Source organism: Anthonomus grandis, chromosome 10, assembly GCF_022605725.1.
Source record: "Anthonomus grandis grandis chromosome 10, icAntGran1.3, whole genome shotgun sequence".
Classification (NCBI taxonomy): Eukaryota; Metazoa; Arthropoda; class Insecta; order Coleoptera; family Curculionidae; genus Anthonomus; species Anthonomus grandis.
In genome coordinates this window covers 27,049,996-27,069,401 of record NC_065555.1, presented here as the reverse complement: position 1 = coordinate 27,069,401, position 19,406 = coordinate 27,049,996, and the positions used below count along the sequence as shown (strand labels likewise).

At 33.3% G+C, this 19,406-nt stretch overlaps 1 protein-coding gene and 1 long non-coding RNA gene across 4 annotated transcripts in view; one reads left to right on the top strand and one right to left on the bottom strand.

The window, feature by feature from the left end:
- Positions 1-19,406, bottom strand: part of LOC126741452 (aquaporin AQPAe.a) — an 87,040-nt gene that overhangs the window by 6,528 nt on the left and 61,106 nt on the right. For 2 of the 3 annotated variants that reach the window (XM_050447865.1, XM_050447866.1), the window contains exons 2-6: positions 7,619-7,854; positions 787-930; positions 549-700; positions 302-449; positions 109-237 (exon numbers count right to left, since the gene is read on the bottom strand). In XM_050447865.1, the coding sequence (XP_050303822.1) occupies positions 109-237; positions 302-449; positions 549-700; positions 787-930; positions 7,619-7,840 (795 nt within the window). In that variant the 5' untranslated portion in view covers positions 7,841-7,854. The remainder of the gene's footprint in view (positions 1-108; positions 238-301; positions 450-548; positions 701-786; positions 931-7,618; positions 7,855-19,406) is intronic. The other variant, XM_050447867.1, reaches the window with a different exon arrangement.
- LOC126741453 (uncharacterized) lies at positions 8,366-9,228 on the top strand. The gene is made up of 2 exons (XR_007662186.1): positions 8,366-8,839; positions 9,030-9,228. It is a non-coding gene; the product is annotated as an uncharacterized LOC126741453 (long non-coding RNA).

The window sequence follows — 19,406 nt, the reverse complement described above, 5'->3', positions numbered from 1 at the left end:
AAAAAGAAACTAATTTTTGGAATTAAACTAAAATATAAATTAATATTATTTATGTTAGTATCCACCACCATCCGGGTTAGCCAGAAATAACTATGTTAAAATCATTACTTCTTTTTCATCTGCAACAGTAGAGTACCTTTCGATGATTTTCACTGTAGTAAGGGTGGGTGCTCTTAATGCGTGGTGATAAATCTGAGCTGCAATGATACCACCAACAATTGGTCCAAGCCAGTAAATCTGAAATAAAAAATGTGCGTTTTATATAAGAAAATTAACATATTTACTAAATTTAAATTTTTACATAATGATCATCCCAGATTCCAGAAATGACGGCACTTCCAAAACTTCTAGCGGGGTTCATTGACGATCCGGTGAAGTTAATGGCTCCCATATGTCCTAAAGCCACTGCCAATCCAATTGCAAGAGGTCCCGCTGCTTTTGCTTCAGGTCTAAAATAGTTTTACAAATAAAATCACTTTACTCGCAATATATTTCAAAATAGTAAAAAAATCTGAAAATTGGCTTCAAAAAATGCATTAAAAAACTACCTGTTTGGATCACAAACTCCACTAACAACTAACACCAAGATAAATCCAAGGAAAAATTCGAATCCAAATCCTTGAAGAGGGTTTATTTCGAGAGCTGTGTTAAGTTTAGTGGTTCCTAGGCCTCCGGTATGTAACGTTTCGGGAAGAAGTGCCTAGAAAAAATCAAGATATATTAAAATTTAAAAAAATAAGAGGTACCAATGATGTTTGATAAATAAAATATTATACATATAAATACCTTTAAAGTGGCGGAGCCGGCAATAGCACCAAGGCATTGCACGATGATATACATTAATCCTTTAATTATCTTGATATTGCCCACTGATAACATTCCTGCTGTAACCGCTGGGTTTAGATGTGCTCCACTTACATGGCCTAAGGCCTAAAATTATTAAAAAAAAACTATTAGGCAAAAATACTTAATTATTTAAAAACAAAATGAGGTACTGATACTGATATATTTTTAGCCAATAATATTTGATATAAAAGATGTCATCTATACAGTAATAACAGTAATTTTCTAAATGTTCTTGTAGACATGTAACGATGCCTTTATATCACGAAGTTAATAAATATACCTGGATTGCTAATCTATTAAAAAATAAATGACCACTACTAGGTCGCCGCCATTTTGCGAGTTTGTGTCCTTTCGATGTTGGTCACTCTGACAAATTTCAGTAGTGCCAATTGTAGGGAAACAAAACAATTAATATTGCGGAGGGTTGTTCGGTGGGGTCAGAAATAAAACCTGTTTATTCAAATGTCGACGTTTCGACTTATATTAAGTCATCCTCAGGACACTGAAATGGATTCAAGTAATCACAGAGATAAAACAAAGTAATTTCAAGTACATAAAAAACACTATTAAAATAAATGTTCTTTACGTGTACAAAAATTAAAACAACAAAAAAGAAAAACCCTTACCTAAGTCTAGGTTTCTTTGGTTATAATTAAAACACATTTATAATAGGAGCGTAGAATTATTTTTAACATGGGTTAAATTGTAGGTGTTATTGTGGGCAAACTAGAATCAACAATAAGCCAAGAAACAAATGTCTTTATTCTTCCGACCGTTTATTTATTTAATTTTTTTGATTCAATGTTATGTTGATAAGTTAAGGATTAGTAGATAAGAAAGATACCCATGCCAAAAAATTATGACGTGTGCGACTCAGACTGTGAATGAAAAGGCCACGGAGGCATCGTATTTGGTTAGTTACCGCATTGCCCAAGCAGGAGAAGCGCACACTATCGCCAAAAAGCTAATAAAGCCATATGTGGTAGACATAACAAAATGTATGCTCGACGAAAAATCTGTAAAGCATCTTTCTACAGTGCCGCTTTCGAACGATACAGTTACGCGGCGAATTGGGGATATCGCAGCAAACATAACAAATTCGTCTTGCAAATGGATGAGTTGACTAATGTTGCTAGACTGGCCATCTTGCTAGTAATTGTGCGATATCCATATAGACATTCACTCGAAGAAGACTTGCTTATGTGCTCATCGCTGCTTACTAACACAACCGGAGAAGAAATTTTTAACATGATTAACATATTTTTTGAAGAAAACCAACTCGATTGGAATGATTGCATTGATATTTGTACCGATGGAGCCAAGGCAATGACAGGTAGAACAGCAGGAGCAATATCACGAATAAAAATGAAAGCGCCAAATTGTAGTTCCAGCCACTATCCTGCATAGACAATCACTCGCGGTTAAGAAAATGCCACCAAATCTAAAATTGGTTCTTGATGAGTCAGTAAAATAATTAATTTTGTCAAGTCACGTCCACTATTATCCCGATTGTTCTCAATATTATGTGAAGATTATGGTAGCGATCATAAAACACTATTGCTCCATACTGAAGTGAGATGGTTGTCTCGGGGTAAAACTTTGACAAGGCTTTTTGAACTAAGAACAGAATTAGAAGCTTTTCTTATCCTTTTAATTGAAAATACCGTTTATCCGATAAAAGCTGGTTATTTAGACTAGAATTTTTAGCAGACATGTTTGGAAAACTTAACGAATTTAACCTATCACTACAAGGAAAACAGACAACAGTTTTCAATGCTAACAACAAAATAACTGCCTTTAAAAGAAAAATAGATTTTTGGATTACTTGATTTGGTAAGAGAGAAATCAAAAGCTTTTCATTGCTAAGTGAGTTCCTTAATCACAATAGTCTTACTGATACAGAAATATTTCAAAATGAAATATTTGTTGAATTGGTGCAATATCTCAATGATCTGCAAGGGACTTTTGAATCTTACTTTCCTGAAGAACAGAATACAAAACTGAAAATCAACTCATGCATTCAAAGCCCTTTTTCATTTCATCTATGCAGAAGTCTGAAAATATGTCAAATCAGATCTATGAATCATTTCTAGAAATGACATCGGATACAAGCATGGAATCATTTTTCAAAACAATTTCACTAAATGATTTTTGGTGCAGGGTTCGTGATGAATATCCACAACTTACCACAGAAGCTTTGAATGTTCATCTGCCGTTCCCAACAACGTCTTTGTGTGAAACGGGATTTTCAGCATATACAGCTACAAAAACAAAATACCGCAATAGACTGGATGTCAAACCAGACATGAGAATTCAACTTTCTTCTATCAAGCCTGACATTACCCAGTTGATAAGGAATAAAAAACAATTACATGCCTCGCATTAAATGAACTTAGTGTTATCATTTGCTTACTAACTTACTACTTACTGTATCTATCTTTTTTTGTATGATTATTAATAAACAATTCACATATAACTGCTTTTGCTTTTAGTTTAGAGTTTAGGGTTCCGTTAAAAATTTAGTTTTTTAAAAGGGTTCCGTCACGAAAAAAGTTTGAGTAACACGGCCTTAGAGGAAAGCTTTCCAGAGCATGGACAATATCCTCCTGCAAAGTCATCTTGTAAGGATATAAACTTTTGAACTATGATTTCCATATAATATATTCCTAATATAACTTCATTATTTTTGAGTGAAGAAAGTGCACGACACTGCACGAGTCACGACTTTTTATACTTAAGTTCATGACAGATCAGATGTCAAACGGCAGCGCCATCAACTCCATTACCTTTATTTAATATACCTTTTGTTGGTAACATTGAAAAGGTTCAGGGTGACCAACATCAAAAGGACACAACAACTATAAAAATGACACCTGCCATTTGCATTCGCAGTCCAGGTATATTTATTAAGTTCGTGCTTTAAATGCAGATTGTGTATAGTTATTCAATTTTTACGCACAGAGAGCTCTAATAATGCGAAATATGTTTCTTTTGTGCACTTAAAAGATATAATGTTGGTTTTGGAAATATTGAAACTAAGTTTATTAGAGTCACATCAATTTTATATCGTTTTATATTATTCTACAAAACAGTAGGGTCATCTGAAAACAGTAAACCTTCCAAAAATATTTAGATGCATAATGTTTTTAACATACAACAAAAATAAAATAGGCCTCGAAACTGAATCTTGAGTTGTACAAGTATTCAGATCCTCTGGTTAGAAATTTTTTCATTGCATGAGAGAGACTGTACCCTATTACTTAAATATGACCGAAACTAGTTCCCTAGTCTACCTCGGAATCCACTAATCTCCATCTTTATTTTCACAGAACAAAGCCTCTGATCATTCATTTTTAGACAAAGCCAAGAAATTAAAAATTGCTTTATTTAATTTCTTGAAGCTTAGTAGATTTGTTCTTTAGAAACCCAAATTGAACTGTGCTGAATACTTTATTTTTTTTGCGAAATTCAAAATCTACTGTTTGACAAAATTTTCCACAATCTTAGAAAAGCAGAGCAATTGTTCTATCTTAGCAACCTGGAAAAAAAGCAACGTGGAAAAATACAGCAAAAGACATACTGATAGTCTCAGCCAAAGAGCTCAAAGCATTTTTGAGCTACTCACTAATAATATTTGAGGGAATCGCATCCTAACCAGAGGATTTTCCACTTTTTAATTCAGAAATTGCTAAAGGGCGTAACTTTTGAGATACTGGGTGGTAAAGATTGAAGAAAAATATATGTTTTTTTTATAATACCTCTAAAACCCCTGAAGATATTTTAATAAAATTTGGTATCCATTTTCTATGCATCAAAAGGCATTTTCTGAGGCTCACTCATTTTTTATATTTGTACCAGTCACGTTCGTGTAAGGTTTAAAATAAATATTTTTGATGAAAAATATGGTACACCACTTTTTTTAATTTTTGTTTGTTGTTGTAATTCTTATTTATTTCTAAGCAAATTTAATCTCTTGACTTTCTTTTATCCAAGGTTGCGTATTCAATTAAAAAAATAAAATCCATCTACCTAAATGTATTACGTGTTTATTATTAATGTTTAGATGGGATTCTAATTTTTGTTTTAAACGAAATGAAAAAAAAAGAAATTAAATAATTATAAAAAATTCTGAAAATGACCACCCTCTGCCATTCTGCCAGTCGCCGCATTTGTCGACGAATCCCATAAAAAATTCCGGGAGAATTTTGAATTACGACACATGAATTAATGATTTGATATCTCAAGTCATCAATATCCAGTACCGGAATCCTGTACACCAAAGTTTTTACATGACTCCTTTCTAGATTTTACCATGACATGGTAAAATCTAGTGGATTCATATCTGGGGACCGAGGTGGCCAAAACTGAGGACCGCCTCGGCCTATCCAACGATTTGGATATGTTTCGTCTAAATAACAACGTGCTAATAAACTGAAATGGGCAGGAGCCCCATCGTGCATAAACCCCATTACTCTTCTAATATCTAGGGGTACCGCCTCAAGAAGTCCTGGAAGTATGTTTCCCCATTCAATCTCTGTGGTAGAAAATGTGGGCCAATAAGGTGGTCAACAATCTGTCCCGTTCCATACCTGGAACGAGACAGAGGGCCCAGCTTTGCCTGTCTCGTTCCAGATGTTTCATTTCACCTCTGCAGTATCTTTAGAGACGCGACATATTTATCTGTCAGTCTATGCTGAATGTAGGTTCAGGGCCTACTGGCAGTTTCACAGATCTCTGTCTAGTAAGAAAATCCTTGATCTTGATTTCTGAACTTCTATCTTGACCAAATTGTAAAATGTAACTCGTATATCGGATCAAAGCTGTATAATATTGTAGCGTGTTTATTTTTTTGGTTGCTTTTATAATGTAATAATTTAAAATTGTATGAATAGTACTGATCGCGACATATAGTGTCTAGTTAATGGCATTGTAAAAATAAGAACTCCTAGATGGCGTTAGCTGCTTTTCGCTTTGAATTTTAAACAATTTATTGGAATCAGTTTGTTTTTCTCTCTCTGACTAACGTGATGTTTTTATCTGTCCGTCTTTGTCATTGGTCACGTATGCCATGCTCAAGGATCAACTTTTACGTATTGTCATTTTCAATACCGGGCTGTTGTTGCCATTGTTTTTACTGTAATTGGAATAGTTTGCCTTTTGGGATTACATTGATTTTCGTACTCGCTGCAACTTAAAGCTAAGCAAAACAACGTTTTTATATATACAGATATGATCATTCTAACTTCGCCTATAGGAATTATATATCGCGGTAGGTCTGGCAACGTTGTGACAACATACTCGAAGCAGCGGACCCCGCCGAAGCCCGAAACCGAATCCACTGTAATGGACGGATTACGTTTACCACAAATAGAGAAAGAGGACTCATCTGAAAACAAAATTTCTTTGGCAATGGTTGTACTATTGCAAGGAAAGAAATAATTTCAGCAACAGCACAAACATTAACCTCTCGAAGCTCCCTTTCTTCGCCTAGCGATCTAACAACAGGTGGTTGCTCATTTGCGTAGCATTTCCTGCAATTTGGAAGCACCCAAAGGTCTCAAACCTATGGATAATTTCAAAAATTGTGCTGCGTACGGGAATGGGCCGATTTTCGAACGTGAATGCAATTCTGCCAGATATTTCATCGACAGAACTGCCGGCATAATACCACTTAATAATTTGCTTTTTTTCCTAAAGAGAACACATTTTAACAAGAAAATAGCGAGCGGTTTTAAATTTAATCTTTGCTGATTAAGCAGGAAGCTAGAATAAAAATAACGTTAATCGTTTAAAATGCAACCTCATATTGGCGGTGCAGTGTGCTGGGGATAAGAATTGTCTCGTTTTTCGATGAACGAGTGGAGCCGTGCGGCAGAAATATCAGTGCTGCCAAACGTATTAATTTGAAAACGGCATGTAATGTGCCCTCTGTCTGTCTCATGCGGACTCCATATGGTCCCCTCTCGCTTACGCTTATAGACTATTTCCTATAGGCGAGGTTTGAATGATTGTATCTGTATATTATATATATTGTCAACTCTTGTATTAGTTGACTAAACAATTAAAAACAATCGGCGGATCGAGAAGTGTGTCAACGAAGAAGCAAGGCTATACCCTCTCTACGTAGAGACCTAGTGGTGTTTAAGTTAGATACATCGTTTGAAAAAGAATCTTGTAGAATTTAGTAAAACGGTAATATGGACTGTCAACTCTAGCCCACCATTTGTAAATTCGGGTATCTAGGAAGGAAGGTCCAATCGCAGCCAGAACCCTAGACGCATGTGCACGAATATCGTTCAATGTTTTTAACAAGTACGGAAAGAACCTAAGTCTAACGGAAATAACATTTATTACGGAAAGAAAAGTGGTGTTGATAGAAATGTTTCATTAGGAGAGCCACCCTCTATAATAAGGTGTTAGAGGAAATGCCGGATCAAGAGAATTACCCTGTATGGCAATTCAGACCCTGGTACTGTCCAATCCCTCGGTCGGTGGCCATTAAGCATGGTTTCATTCATTTATTATAGAATTTTCCAAGCTTCAGGTATCTAAACATAAAATTCTATGTAACTTCGTTACTAATTTCTAGTTTTGTTTATTTCCGGGTAAGAATGATTTCTACTAATAACATTATGATAGGTACTTATTAACAATTTATCCTTGTCCAACAAAATCATGCTTATATTTATTTCCTATGAAAATATTAATTTCTGTAAATATCAATATAATTAATTTCTTTAAAATGTTGTAGCTTTATTTACTATTACCATACCTGAACACAGACAAACACTACCAGTCCGAATGTTATTGCCACCAGTAAGAAATTCGGTTGTGCGCCTGGCGGGGTTGAAGACATCACTATCACTGATCCGCATCCAAAGAAGTTAAGCAAAAAGTTGCCCAAAAACTCGGCCAGAAGAGCTTTCCAAACCGCATCAATTACTTTTGATGAGGATATTTCGCTGACGCCTAGAACTTCTCGGAAATTTCCCATTGTTTAATAATTAGCTGCAACAAGAAAAATATTATAATTAATAAAAATATTACTTTTTACACTGTATTATTAAAAAGTCAGTAACAAATGACAATATTTTCCAACAATTCCAATAATTTAACAATTATTTTCCAATTTTTTAAGCATATGGTGGAAGAGGTATGCTAGAGGGTATGATGGGGTGGAGTGGTATAACTTATACTACTGTATTACATTGGCGTAAATAAAATATTCATTATTTCTAGACATTTTCGCTATTTGCTTACACATTTACCGATTTAATTTTTTTTTTGGTACCGTTGAATAGAGAATTTTACGCTTCTTACTATGATGTATCACACGATGGGGGTTCCCATTTGACATATTAAAGTGAGGTTAGCTGGAGGCGAGGAGGTGATTGACAGAACTTCAGTAAATGCATAATTAAACGTCCCCCTGTATATCTAATTTGACGTGTTTTTTTTTTTTGAAGAAAGTTAATAAGGGTGGATTGTTTTGAAATGAAAGCACTATATATTGTCCCCTTAATACTACAACTAGGTAACTCGAAATTTCACGATTTTGAGTTATCTACTTTTTCCTTTATAACCTTTTACGCCTTTTTTAATGCTACAACTAGGTAAGTTCAACTCCAATCCAATTTACGGGAATCCAGTGACAAAAACTAGTTATGTTCACAGTTAAAAAAAACCTGCTGCTTAAAGTAGCTACCTTGAATTATCTAATTGTGCACCTGCGATTACAAAAATTTGTAGGGCAACAAGTGTTTAATTTAAGTTACCTAGTTGTGCGCCCGGCTAACTTGACTTATTCGCTACCCCTTACAGATATTTTTCAAGATACCTATGTTTGCAGTAAATGTCGAGTGTGACATTATTAAGTATGTTCCTCCAGTTTTTGTAATATTTTTTGTGAAAAAAAGGCGAAAAAAAGCAAAAATGTTTACAAGAGCCAAATACATATTAACTTAAGCACGTAGCCAGTTGGCGGAGAATAAAGGTGAGTGAATTTAAATGCAATTAATAAAGAAAATATTGTGGAAACAATAAGACTGCTTATTTATAGGTTAGGTGTTTATCAATTAATAATTTTCTCAAATTTAAATTAAAAATAATGTCCTCTGGTATTATTGCGAAATCTATCCTAATCTTAATAATTGTTATAGGAGTATTTTTAAAATTATTTTTAGTTTCAGATATAGAGACAGTCAATGATGATGATGACATGTCGTCACCTGATAATGAGATAAATACTCGCATAAAATATACGATGGAAGGAAAGAATAAAGCGGAACAACCTACAAGTCATTGTTATTTAAGTTTATTTTATAAAATATTTTTGTATTATTATTGGGCAAGAGCCTTGTAAATAGACTGATAAATACCTTTTATTATTTAGAAAGTTCCTTTTTTACTTCATGTGATGATACTACTGTGGCATTTCAAAAATTTACTGTTGGAAATGAAAGTTTAAACCGTGAGAAAAGTTTTTAAAATCTAATTTTTCTAGTGTTATTAATTTCTAATTTTTACAATTGAAAATATTGAGCCGGTTCCGGGCATTTCAAAACAGCATTTATATGACTTAAATTCAGACTTTGAGCCATATTCTCCTGAACACTCGGAATATAATCCAGAGTCTGAAAATTCTTCTAGCAGTGATTTGGATTCCCAAGTTGGCACATTACAAAGAAACAATATTGAATTACACGATATGGAAGAGTTGCCTGTTAGGACAGATAAGTCGAGAAAAAGGAAAAGAAATGAATAAAATTTGAACAGGAATGTTGCAAAATTAAAAAAACAACGTGGCGAGGCATACATATCATCAAGAGACAAACACGTTCCGGGGGTAGCAATGAAAGATCCGTGTTTAGCTACCTGCAAAAGACAATGCAGTGAAGTTTTTTCTTATGATGAACGATTGTCGATTTTTCGGAGATATTATCACTTAGAATCATACGAAAGAAAGCGGGACTTTAATTCACGGTCATACAGAAAAAAAAATGGCTTACCAAAGAACAGTCCAGACGACAAAACACCATTTTTTCTTTTTGCCAAAAAATTCTAACCGGATTCAGGTTTGCAAAATGATGTTTATCAATACCCTAGGAATTAGAAAGGGAGTTGTGGATATTGCGATGAAAGCGAGAACTGAACAAAACACAAGTTTGGAAGACAAGCAAGGGAGATTTAAAACAAAAGGTCACGACTCCTGAAATAATGAATAGTGTTAAAAGTCATATTGAGAAATTTCCAGTAGTCGGCTCACACGATTGTCATTCAAAAACGCAACGTAAATATTTGGCCTCTGACTTAAACATAACAATTATGTACTCTCTTTATAAAAAAGAATTCAATGAAAAAAGCAAGCAACAGCACCAAAACAAGCACCAGCTAGCTCTGCCATTTATAGAAAGGTGTTCTCAGAGGAGTATAACCTTGGTTTTTATCGACCTCACAAAGATCAGTGTCGGATTTGTATGGCCTACAATTCTCCAACCTTCCTGTGATAGACCATCTATGCAAATTGAGTATTTGGCTCATATAGCAGCAAAGGATAGAGCGCGCGATGAAAAGCGATTAAGCAGACAGTTGGCGGAAAATTCAAACGGAAAACTCATAAGTTGCAATTTTGATTTGCAACAAGTGCTTCTGGTGCCAAATGATCTAACTAATAATGCTTTATTTTATAAGCAAAGATTTAAAGTATTTAACTTTACCATTTATAATACTGTCTCCAAACAAGGTGATTGCTTTATGTGGACAGAAGTTGAAGGCAAACGAGGTAGCTGTGAGATTGCGACCTGTTTATATAAATATTTTGAATCTTTGCCAGAAACTACAAATCAGGTTCAGTATTTTAGTGACAGATGTGGTGGACAAAATTTAAACAAATTTCTATCTGGCATGTGCTTAACAGCCGTTCAACATATTGCACATTTAGAAACGATTGAACTCAACTTCTTAGTGTCGGGACATAGTGAAATGGAATGCGATTCCATGCACTCTGCCATTTCAACAGAATTTAAAAGAGTAGGCAAAACTTATTTACCACAAGACTGGAAAACAATAGCTAGATGTTCCCGAAGAAAGGGTGATAAACCTTACATCGTTCATGATGTTACACACGAACAAATATTTGATTGGAAAAATCATGCAGATAAAGTTTTAATTTTCAGAACCAAGGACGAAAGTGGAAAGCAAGTTGCCTGGCAGAAAATGTGTTGTATGCGCTTTTCTTAATCAGAACCTTTTATATTAAAATTCAAAGAAAAATTCGATGATGAATTTAGGAGTTTAAACTGCAAAAGGAAAACAAAACCATCTCAAATTAATAGAAAAATGCCCAAGTCTTTGTATAAAAGCAGAATACCTATAAGTAAGGAAAAATACATTGATCTTTTGTCATTATTTAACACCAAACCTCCCGCAATTCCCATCGAAAATAAACCTTTTTTTGAAAACCTTCCATTTAAGCAAACAGAAGAAGTTGTACCTGAATCAGATTTAAGTGACAGTGAGTGACGAAGTATAGTATTTAAGTAATCATGAGTTATGTATTTGAGTTTTTTTTACATTTGACAGAAATGTAAGTATTTTTGATATTAAAACTTGTTCTTACTGCTCAGTCAACAACTAGATATTTGCTCTTTTCTTTTTGATTTTTTATTGTTAAAACAAGATATCTCATTTTTTAATACCAAAAGAACTGAAAAAAAGCTGACAATCTCTAAAGATATTAAGTATACAGGGTGTTTCCTAACTACGGTACGAAACTATACAGGGTGAATCGTTAGGTCGTTTTATGAAAAAAAGTTCCTATGAACGTATGTCGGGAGTTGGTTTGTTTCTGAGATACAGAACGATGAAGGTTCAAAAAAATAACGATATTTTAAAAACACTATAACTATCCTTAAACCGATTTGGTTGAAATTTGGTGCAGTTATTTGAAGTTATAAGACGCTTATTTAGCTGTAACTAGATTAAAATTATAAGGTCCAGTGGCGTGTCAGGGCACCACATGCTTATTGTTGAGAAAAAAACAAGGCCAATAATTGTTTTGCAGCTTTTTATTTATTTTTGTATTTAAGCAACTAAAAATACAACTTTTTCGTATCTTATATTATCTTCAAATCTGGCTTTGTTTTCGAAAAAAAAAATTTTTAAGTATCTTTAACTCATTCTAAAAATTATCTATAGACGACAACATGAAATAAAAACCAATTAATTCGATAAACAATTTCGACCTATCGATTAAAGTAAATGAGCAAAATGCCCACCTTCTGATAAAATACACGACTGCAAACGATTTGTTTTTGAAGGTGGTAGACAATGGTACAGTGAAAACATCTTGTCGGACTTGCATTGTCTTATTTATTTAATGTAACACGACGTTTCAGTTTACACTTGATAACGGATGGAGATACTTACCAACCGAAACGTCGTGTTACATTAAATAAATAAGACAATGCAAGTCCGACAAGATGTTTTGCAAACGATTTGTCATTGAGTGTCTGACACGCTCAAAAATATCTGGAGTATCCCTTATGATATTGCAATTGACAATTATCCGATTCCTCAAGTCATTCACATCTAGAACAGGAGTTTTATAAACAAGAGCCTTCAGATGGCCCCATAAATAGTAATCCAGGGGATTCATATCAGGACTGCGAGCCGGCCAATTTTGAGGTCCTGCACATCCAATCCAGCAATTAGAGTAGATGACGTCGAGATGCTGACGAGCAAGGACACTGAAATGAGCTGGAGCCCCGTCGTGCATAAACTACATGTTGACTCTTACTTGTAGGGGTACTTCTTCTAATAAAGTGGGTAAATGGTGTTGCAAGAAATCCGTGTAGGATTCACCTGTTAATCTTGCCGGTAAAAAAAATGGGCCAAATAGGTAGTCACCAATAATTCCTATCCAAACGTTCAGCGAAAATTGTTGCTGAAAATGAGTTTCTCTAATAACGTGGGGATTTTCGTCGGCCCAAAAAAGATCATTGTGGAAGTTCATAATAGCATCTCTTGAAAAATTTGCCTCGTCCGTAAATAAAATATTTGGTAGGAAATTATTATTGCGTGCCATCGTATGAATCAACCACTTGCAAAACATTAATCTTGGATGAAAATCCCGAGGCAGTAGAGCTTGTACACGCTGTATGTGATATGGATGCAGGAGGTTTCTTTTTAGAACTTTCCAAACGGTTTTTGAACTGACTTCAAGCTGCAGTGCAATCTTCCTGATATTATCGGAAGGATCTTCTTCCATCGCATCAAGTATAGCTTCTTCCAGTTCAGGCGTTGTTATAGTTTCTGGTCCTCCACCACCCATATTTTTATTAAAACTCCCAGTTTCACATAATCTTGCATGTAGTTTTCTAAATGTTTTTGCACATGGAATTACTCTGTTAGGATATCTGTCCTGGTAAATTCTTCGTGCTTCTTCCGCATTTCCATTTGCTAATCCATAAATAAAGTGAATGTCGGTCATTTGATGGTTAGTAAAATTATTCATGATGGAGTAATGAATCACTGCTAATTGACAGCTGAATTTTACTTATAGCAATTCTATCACTGGTCTCCAAAGCAGGTAGGTACAAAGGAGGTACTTGAATGGACTTGCCAATTATTTGTCATAAGAAGCAATGTATTTGATATTTTGTTGTATTTCAAAAATCTGATAATAAAAATCGTAGAAGTTGAATGTTTATTATCATAGTAAACAAGACACAAGAGACCAAAAAGTCGTGCATTGGAGGGTGGACATTTTGCTCATGTACTTTAAGGTCGAAATTGTTTATCGAATTAATTGGTTTTTATTTCATGTTGTCGTCCATGGATAATTTTTAGAATGAGTTAAAGATACTTTAAATTTTTTTTCTCAAAAACAAAGCCAGATATGAAGATAATAAGATAAGATACAAAAAAGTTGTATTTTTAGTTGCTTAAATACAAAAATAAATAAAAAGCTGCAAAACAATTAACTATTGGCCTTATTTTTTTCTCAACAATAAGCATGTGGTGCCCACTGACACGCCACTGGACCTAATAATTTCAATCTAGTTACAGCTAAATAAGCGTCTTATAACTTCAAATAACTGCACCAAATTTTAACCAAATCGGTTTAAGGATAGTTATAGTATTTTTAAAATACCGTTATTTTTTTGAACCTTCATCGCCCTGTATCTCAGAAACAAAGCAACTCCCGACATACGTTCATAGGAACTTTTTTTCAAAAAAGGACCTAACGATTCACCCTGTATAGTTTCGTACCGTAGTTAGGAAACAATCTGTATATATTTATTCAATGTCCATGCGGTATAATTAAAAAAAAATTCAATTCGCTATTATACAACATTTTTAATTTTTAAAAACTTTAAACTGCTCCCCTGAAAAATTACAATTTTTGAATTACCTAGTTGTAGTATTAAGGGGACGATATGATAATCTGCATCTCTTTATTCAAGTCTTGCAAGAACTCCCACAACTTTGCGTTGTCAACCGAAGACTTTTCGTATCGTTGCTGAATATTTTCAGACCAAATTGCATAAAATAAGTGAATGTCCTGAAAAAAAATAAAACTGCATCTTATCCTCATTAAGCAGAAAATTAAACTGTGCTGACATGAAACCTTTAGGAGAAATTTCCTCCGAGTAAGCTATTTAGTCAGCTTCAAGGATCGAGTCATAAAGGAGATGGAAGTTGGCCTTTCTAAAGTTAAAAGAGTGATTATGGACACGTTGACATGAGACAGTAAAATCAATTTCCAGTGCAGGGTGATGCAAAAACTCCAAGACAAAAAAAGAAGATCCAATAGTCCGTTATTATAGTTTAAGATGTGATTACACTGAACAAGATTAAAAGTGCTAGCAAAATTATTCACAACAATAGACTTTTGACTAACATGAATACCTGTAGGTGAGTTAATAGAGAAATCAGACACGTTAAAATCGCCCACTTAAAATCGATATTAAAAGTGTAAACTGATCCAGAACTTGCTTGAAAATTACAGATCTGATGTGACATCACTAGCATGTGAAAATAAAAGCGAATCTAGTTTTTTGCTACAATTCTGGGGAAACCATTGATGTATCTTATATAAAGATTATTTTTTCCTTCCTCTTGAACGATTAAGAATTTTTTATACTTTCTTGTCCCCTTGACAGATGTTTCGATTTCACGGCCTTGATCTTAATAAGGTAATATTACAAATTAAATATCCCATTACAAGTACTAGTTTAATTAAATCGGTTTACTGATAAATCAATGGATTTTTAGAAAAATTAATAACATCAATTACTTTTAAGGAAAAAAATCCCTTATTATATCTATTAGTTATTGCGCTAATTCTTTAACTCTGTAATAGCTTCGTAGAAATTAATCATGAATAGGTATTTAATTAAATGCATTTAACAGTAAGTAATGGTGCTTAATTAAGGCAAAATCATGACAATCATGAATTATTAACTTGACAATGGAAAGGTAGAAATAAAGGCAGGTGTTTACCAGGGTTAGGAAATGCAAAAATAAGCGAGGGATAAATAAAATTTATGTTCGGACGATGGAAGAGTATATTGCTTCTAATTATTGACAAATTGGCATTTCCTTCCAAGTATCTGTAAATCATCCTTAGAAGTCGCTAGTAGAGCTGTGTTATTCAAATTTAAAACTATTGATAATTACTCGCTTAGGAATGATATGTTCTTCTACAGCTTCTTTTTCTTTTCTTGCATATAAAATAAACAAAAGCGAAAAAAGTACATAACCTTGTCGCACTCCTTGAATTCCTTGAAATGATTTTCAAGAAAATTCTGATAAGGAACGAACTTAAATATAAAATAAATAAAAAGTTAAATATAGATATTTTTTCCTAATCAAAACACACACAATATTGAAATAACCAATGGCTTAATACGAACTGTAATATGGTAACAAAACCATAATGAAAACATGCGACTAAATATAAATGCAATGTTAATTGTTCAACTTATTTTATGGTGATTACCTTATCGGTTTGGATGTCAAAACATCTAGGCCGAGAAGCATAAGGTGGCCTAATTTTTGCATTAATAAAAACATATATTTTGCTTAAAATAAATGGTTTTATAGGTATGACTACAATAAATGCATATAATATTGAACCAAATTACTAGGAGGCTAATTTTAAAACCATCACATTTAATTATAGCACATTAATGTTTATAATTACTGCAAAAATTGAAGAATAAATCATGAGCGAGATCGTAAAAGTTTGTTTTTTTGTAGCTTTGTAGTTACATGCAGCGATTATTAATGATCGTAATGATGTTTAGCTACATATTTTGAGCTCGTAACGTCGGGTTTATGAGCCTTTATGTTTCTTTAACGTTTATTAGGTAATTTTCTTTCATTATTCAAAGCTCTAAATAGATTATGAAGTACGAAGGCGGAACTTTTTGTTGTTTTAAATTGATAATATTGTAACGAAATTCGGGAACACACTTTTATTTTCAACGTCAAAAACGCTAATCTAACTCGTCTTGACTGCCGTTTAATTGTTTCCAAGGTAAAAACTGGCTAAAATATTAAAACTGAATGAAATGTCACGAAGCGCGTTCTTTTTAAAGCCCGATGGAACAGTTTCGAAATATTTAGAATTATCTTCATTATTTTTGCCGAAAGAGACCAATAATTTTAGGAGAATACTGACAGTTAAAGCAAGCAAGTATACAAATTTTAGAAAATTAAAACTACGGGGATTTACAATAATATAACCTAAATAACCTAAATTGGGGCCAAAATGGGGCTCTCAAACAAGCTGAACTACTTAAAGACTAAACACTATAGATGAAAATAATAAACCAAACGTAAGTAGAAACCTAAATAAACCCTACGAATCAACTTTAACTACAGAATACTAATAAAATAGTACAAAAACTAGGAGAGTAATTAACGTATTTACATTTTCATAATAATATATTGAAGATGTCAGAAAAGCTAAAAAAATCAAGATTTTGTGTTTAGTAAAGGTAATAAAATAAAATACCCACACATTTATTAATGTTTTGTCTCTTTGGCATGCTCCTAATTGTCAGTATCGTTGTAATCAATTTGAGCCATTGCTCTTACTTACAATTCAGGAACTCTTTCCTTGTATGAAACACTGTTCCTTGATTTAGAGCACGCCTTATATTCCAAAAGTGATCGGTACGATTTAAGTCAGGTGTCGAATATGGTGCTGCTCCAAAAAGTTTCAAGCAGTTCTTGCAACATGCGAACGTGCATTTACGTGCTTAATTGCAAAATTTTCATCAAATTGATGAAATAATGATGTTTGTAGTAAATAGTAATGAAATAAACTCTAAGTCACAGGTCTCAAATTTATGAAATTAAAGTCATAGGATTACACGTGTTTCGCCCATACTAGGCATCAGATCCACTTGTGTATTCACTAATAACAAGAATGAAAAAAGAAACAGAATAAACTGTTTATATAATTTTAATATATAGTAATTAGTCTCCATCCGATTTTACCAATTTTAACCTAATTTCTACCCTTGACTTGTATGATGTTCTCTGCTTCTTTTTTCGTTCTATTTATAAGTGAATAAACAAGTGGATCTTATGATGCCTAGTATGGGCGAAACACGTGTAATCCTCTGACTTTAATTTGATAAATTTGAGACTTGTGACTTAGAGTTTATTTCATTACTATTTAATGTAACCGGACTCTTTGAGAAAAGATGGACAATTTCTTGTAATCTGCTGTTTGTAGACTTATTCTAATCCCTTGCACGATTTTCCCAGAGTAGTACCGGAGCTCTAATGGACATCTGGCCTAAAGATTGTTTTCATGTAACCTATTCCTTATTATTTAAACAGTGACACTAACGCGATAAAAATTTGGAGGCTCACTTTTTAGTTGGCAGTAATATTGAGGTTTCGCTTAAATGCAAATAAACCTCTCATCTATAGGTTCTGTTATTCTTGTTGGATCAGCATGTTTTTATATATAGCATATTTTACATATTTTTGCAGAGACCCTTATGCTGGTGATGTTACAATTTTCGTTAGGACGGATTTTTTGAACTTACAAGCATCTTGATAATAATAAGCTTTTATTACTAAATCTTTTTAAGTGTGCTGCTGCTGTGATTACAAACTGTGTTCAAGACCAAAATCCTTGTTTGTTGTGTGTATCGTCTTCCTAGTTCAAATTTTTTATGCTTTAATACTTAACTCTGTACCTGGGAGGCAAAGAACACTATGTCCAATTTTTACCAAAAATGAGTATGTTATGTAGTTTTATTTAGAAAACTAAAATCTTTTGTGGGGTATACAACACCAAGTCCAAATAATTAAAATAGCCGAGAAACATCATAAGGTTTTAACACTATGTGCATTTTTAATCAGAGGCTTAAGACACCAAAGTAATAATATCTGTATGCCTCGAATCTCTAGTACCATCCTTGGTAACTCATTTAGCGGCATAGAACACCATAATCACTTGGTGTCATATGCCTCTAAGTAGAGCTATAAAATAGTAGGTGGGGATTACACATAATGTTAAACGCGTGCCACGTGCCAGTATGATTTTAGGCTTTCAAGGCGGCAAATTAGTGAGTGCTATGTTTATTATTAACTGTGTTTATTATTCTTAGTTACAATAGTTTTGAAAAGAGCTTTAAAAAAATGGAATCAAAAGGAAAACGAATTTTGTCACTTCTTTAAAAGCAAGACAAACAAGAAGGTAAGACTACTTTTTTAAATTAATCTAAGAAATAGTAATAGATAACGTAAATGAATTCGTCGAAATGTGAGGTTATAACAAACGTTTTTGTGGAGGTAAGGTTAGGCACACACTAGCGTTGTTTGGCGCGATTGTCGCTAAAAAATTAAATTTTAATTATTATAATCAATTTGAATGTAATTATTTTGGATAAAATATAGATAATAAAATATAAATGTTTTATGATGACATTTTTTTAGTGTTTGCTCTATTCCTAATAAATTATAAAAACCTATTGTAAAACTTTTATGCATTTTAGATGCATTTTTATTTTTATTAAATTTTAGAATTGGTACAATTAAGCACTACCACTAATAGATGCTTATCAGCCACGACTGTGAACACTACAGATCAAGGACTGTGCATAGAGACCTCTTCATCATCGGGTCTAGAAAATACGGTTACTACCTATAATGCAGGTAAGTATATGGTGTTAAGACTGGTAAACTTTTATCACGCTTATAAAATTGCAAAACTATGCACACCATTTACAAATAAAATAGGAAACAAAAAAGTGTTTATTGGTATAAGTAACTTTAAAGTTTTACAAGTACATCATATACATCCAGCTTATCCTGAATAACTTGTGGCATTCTTGCCGTTTTCAAAAATTTAAGTCAGTTGCTTACATGCTACAGCTTAGCCAATTTAAGTGCAGTTTTTAAAAAAAACAGGTTAATTATTATTCAACAAAAAAACGCTATTTTTTAAATTGCCCAAAAAACTATTAATCATTATTTAGACATTATATACATCCTAGAACCCGTAAGTAACCTAGGTGCGACTATCAACG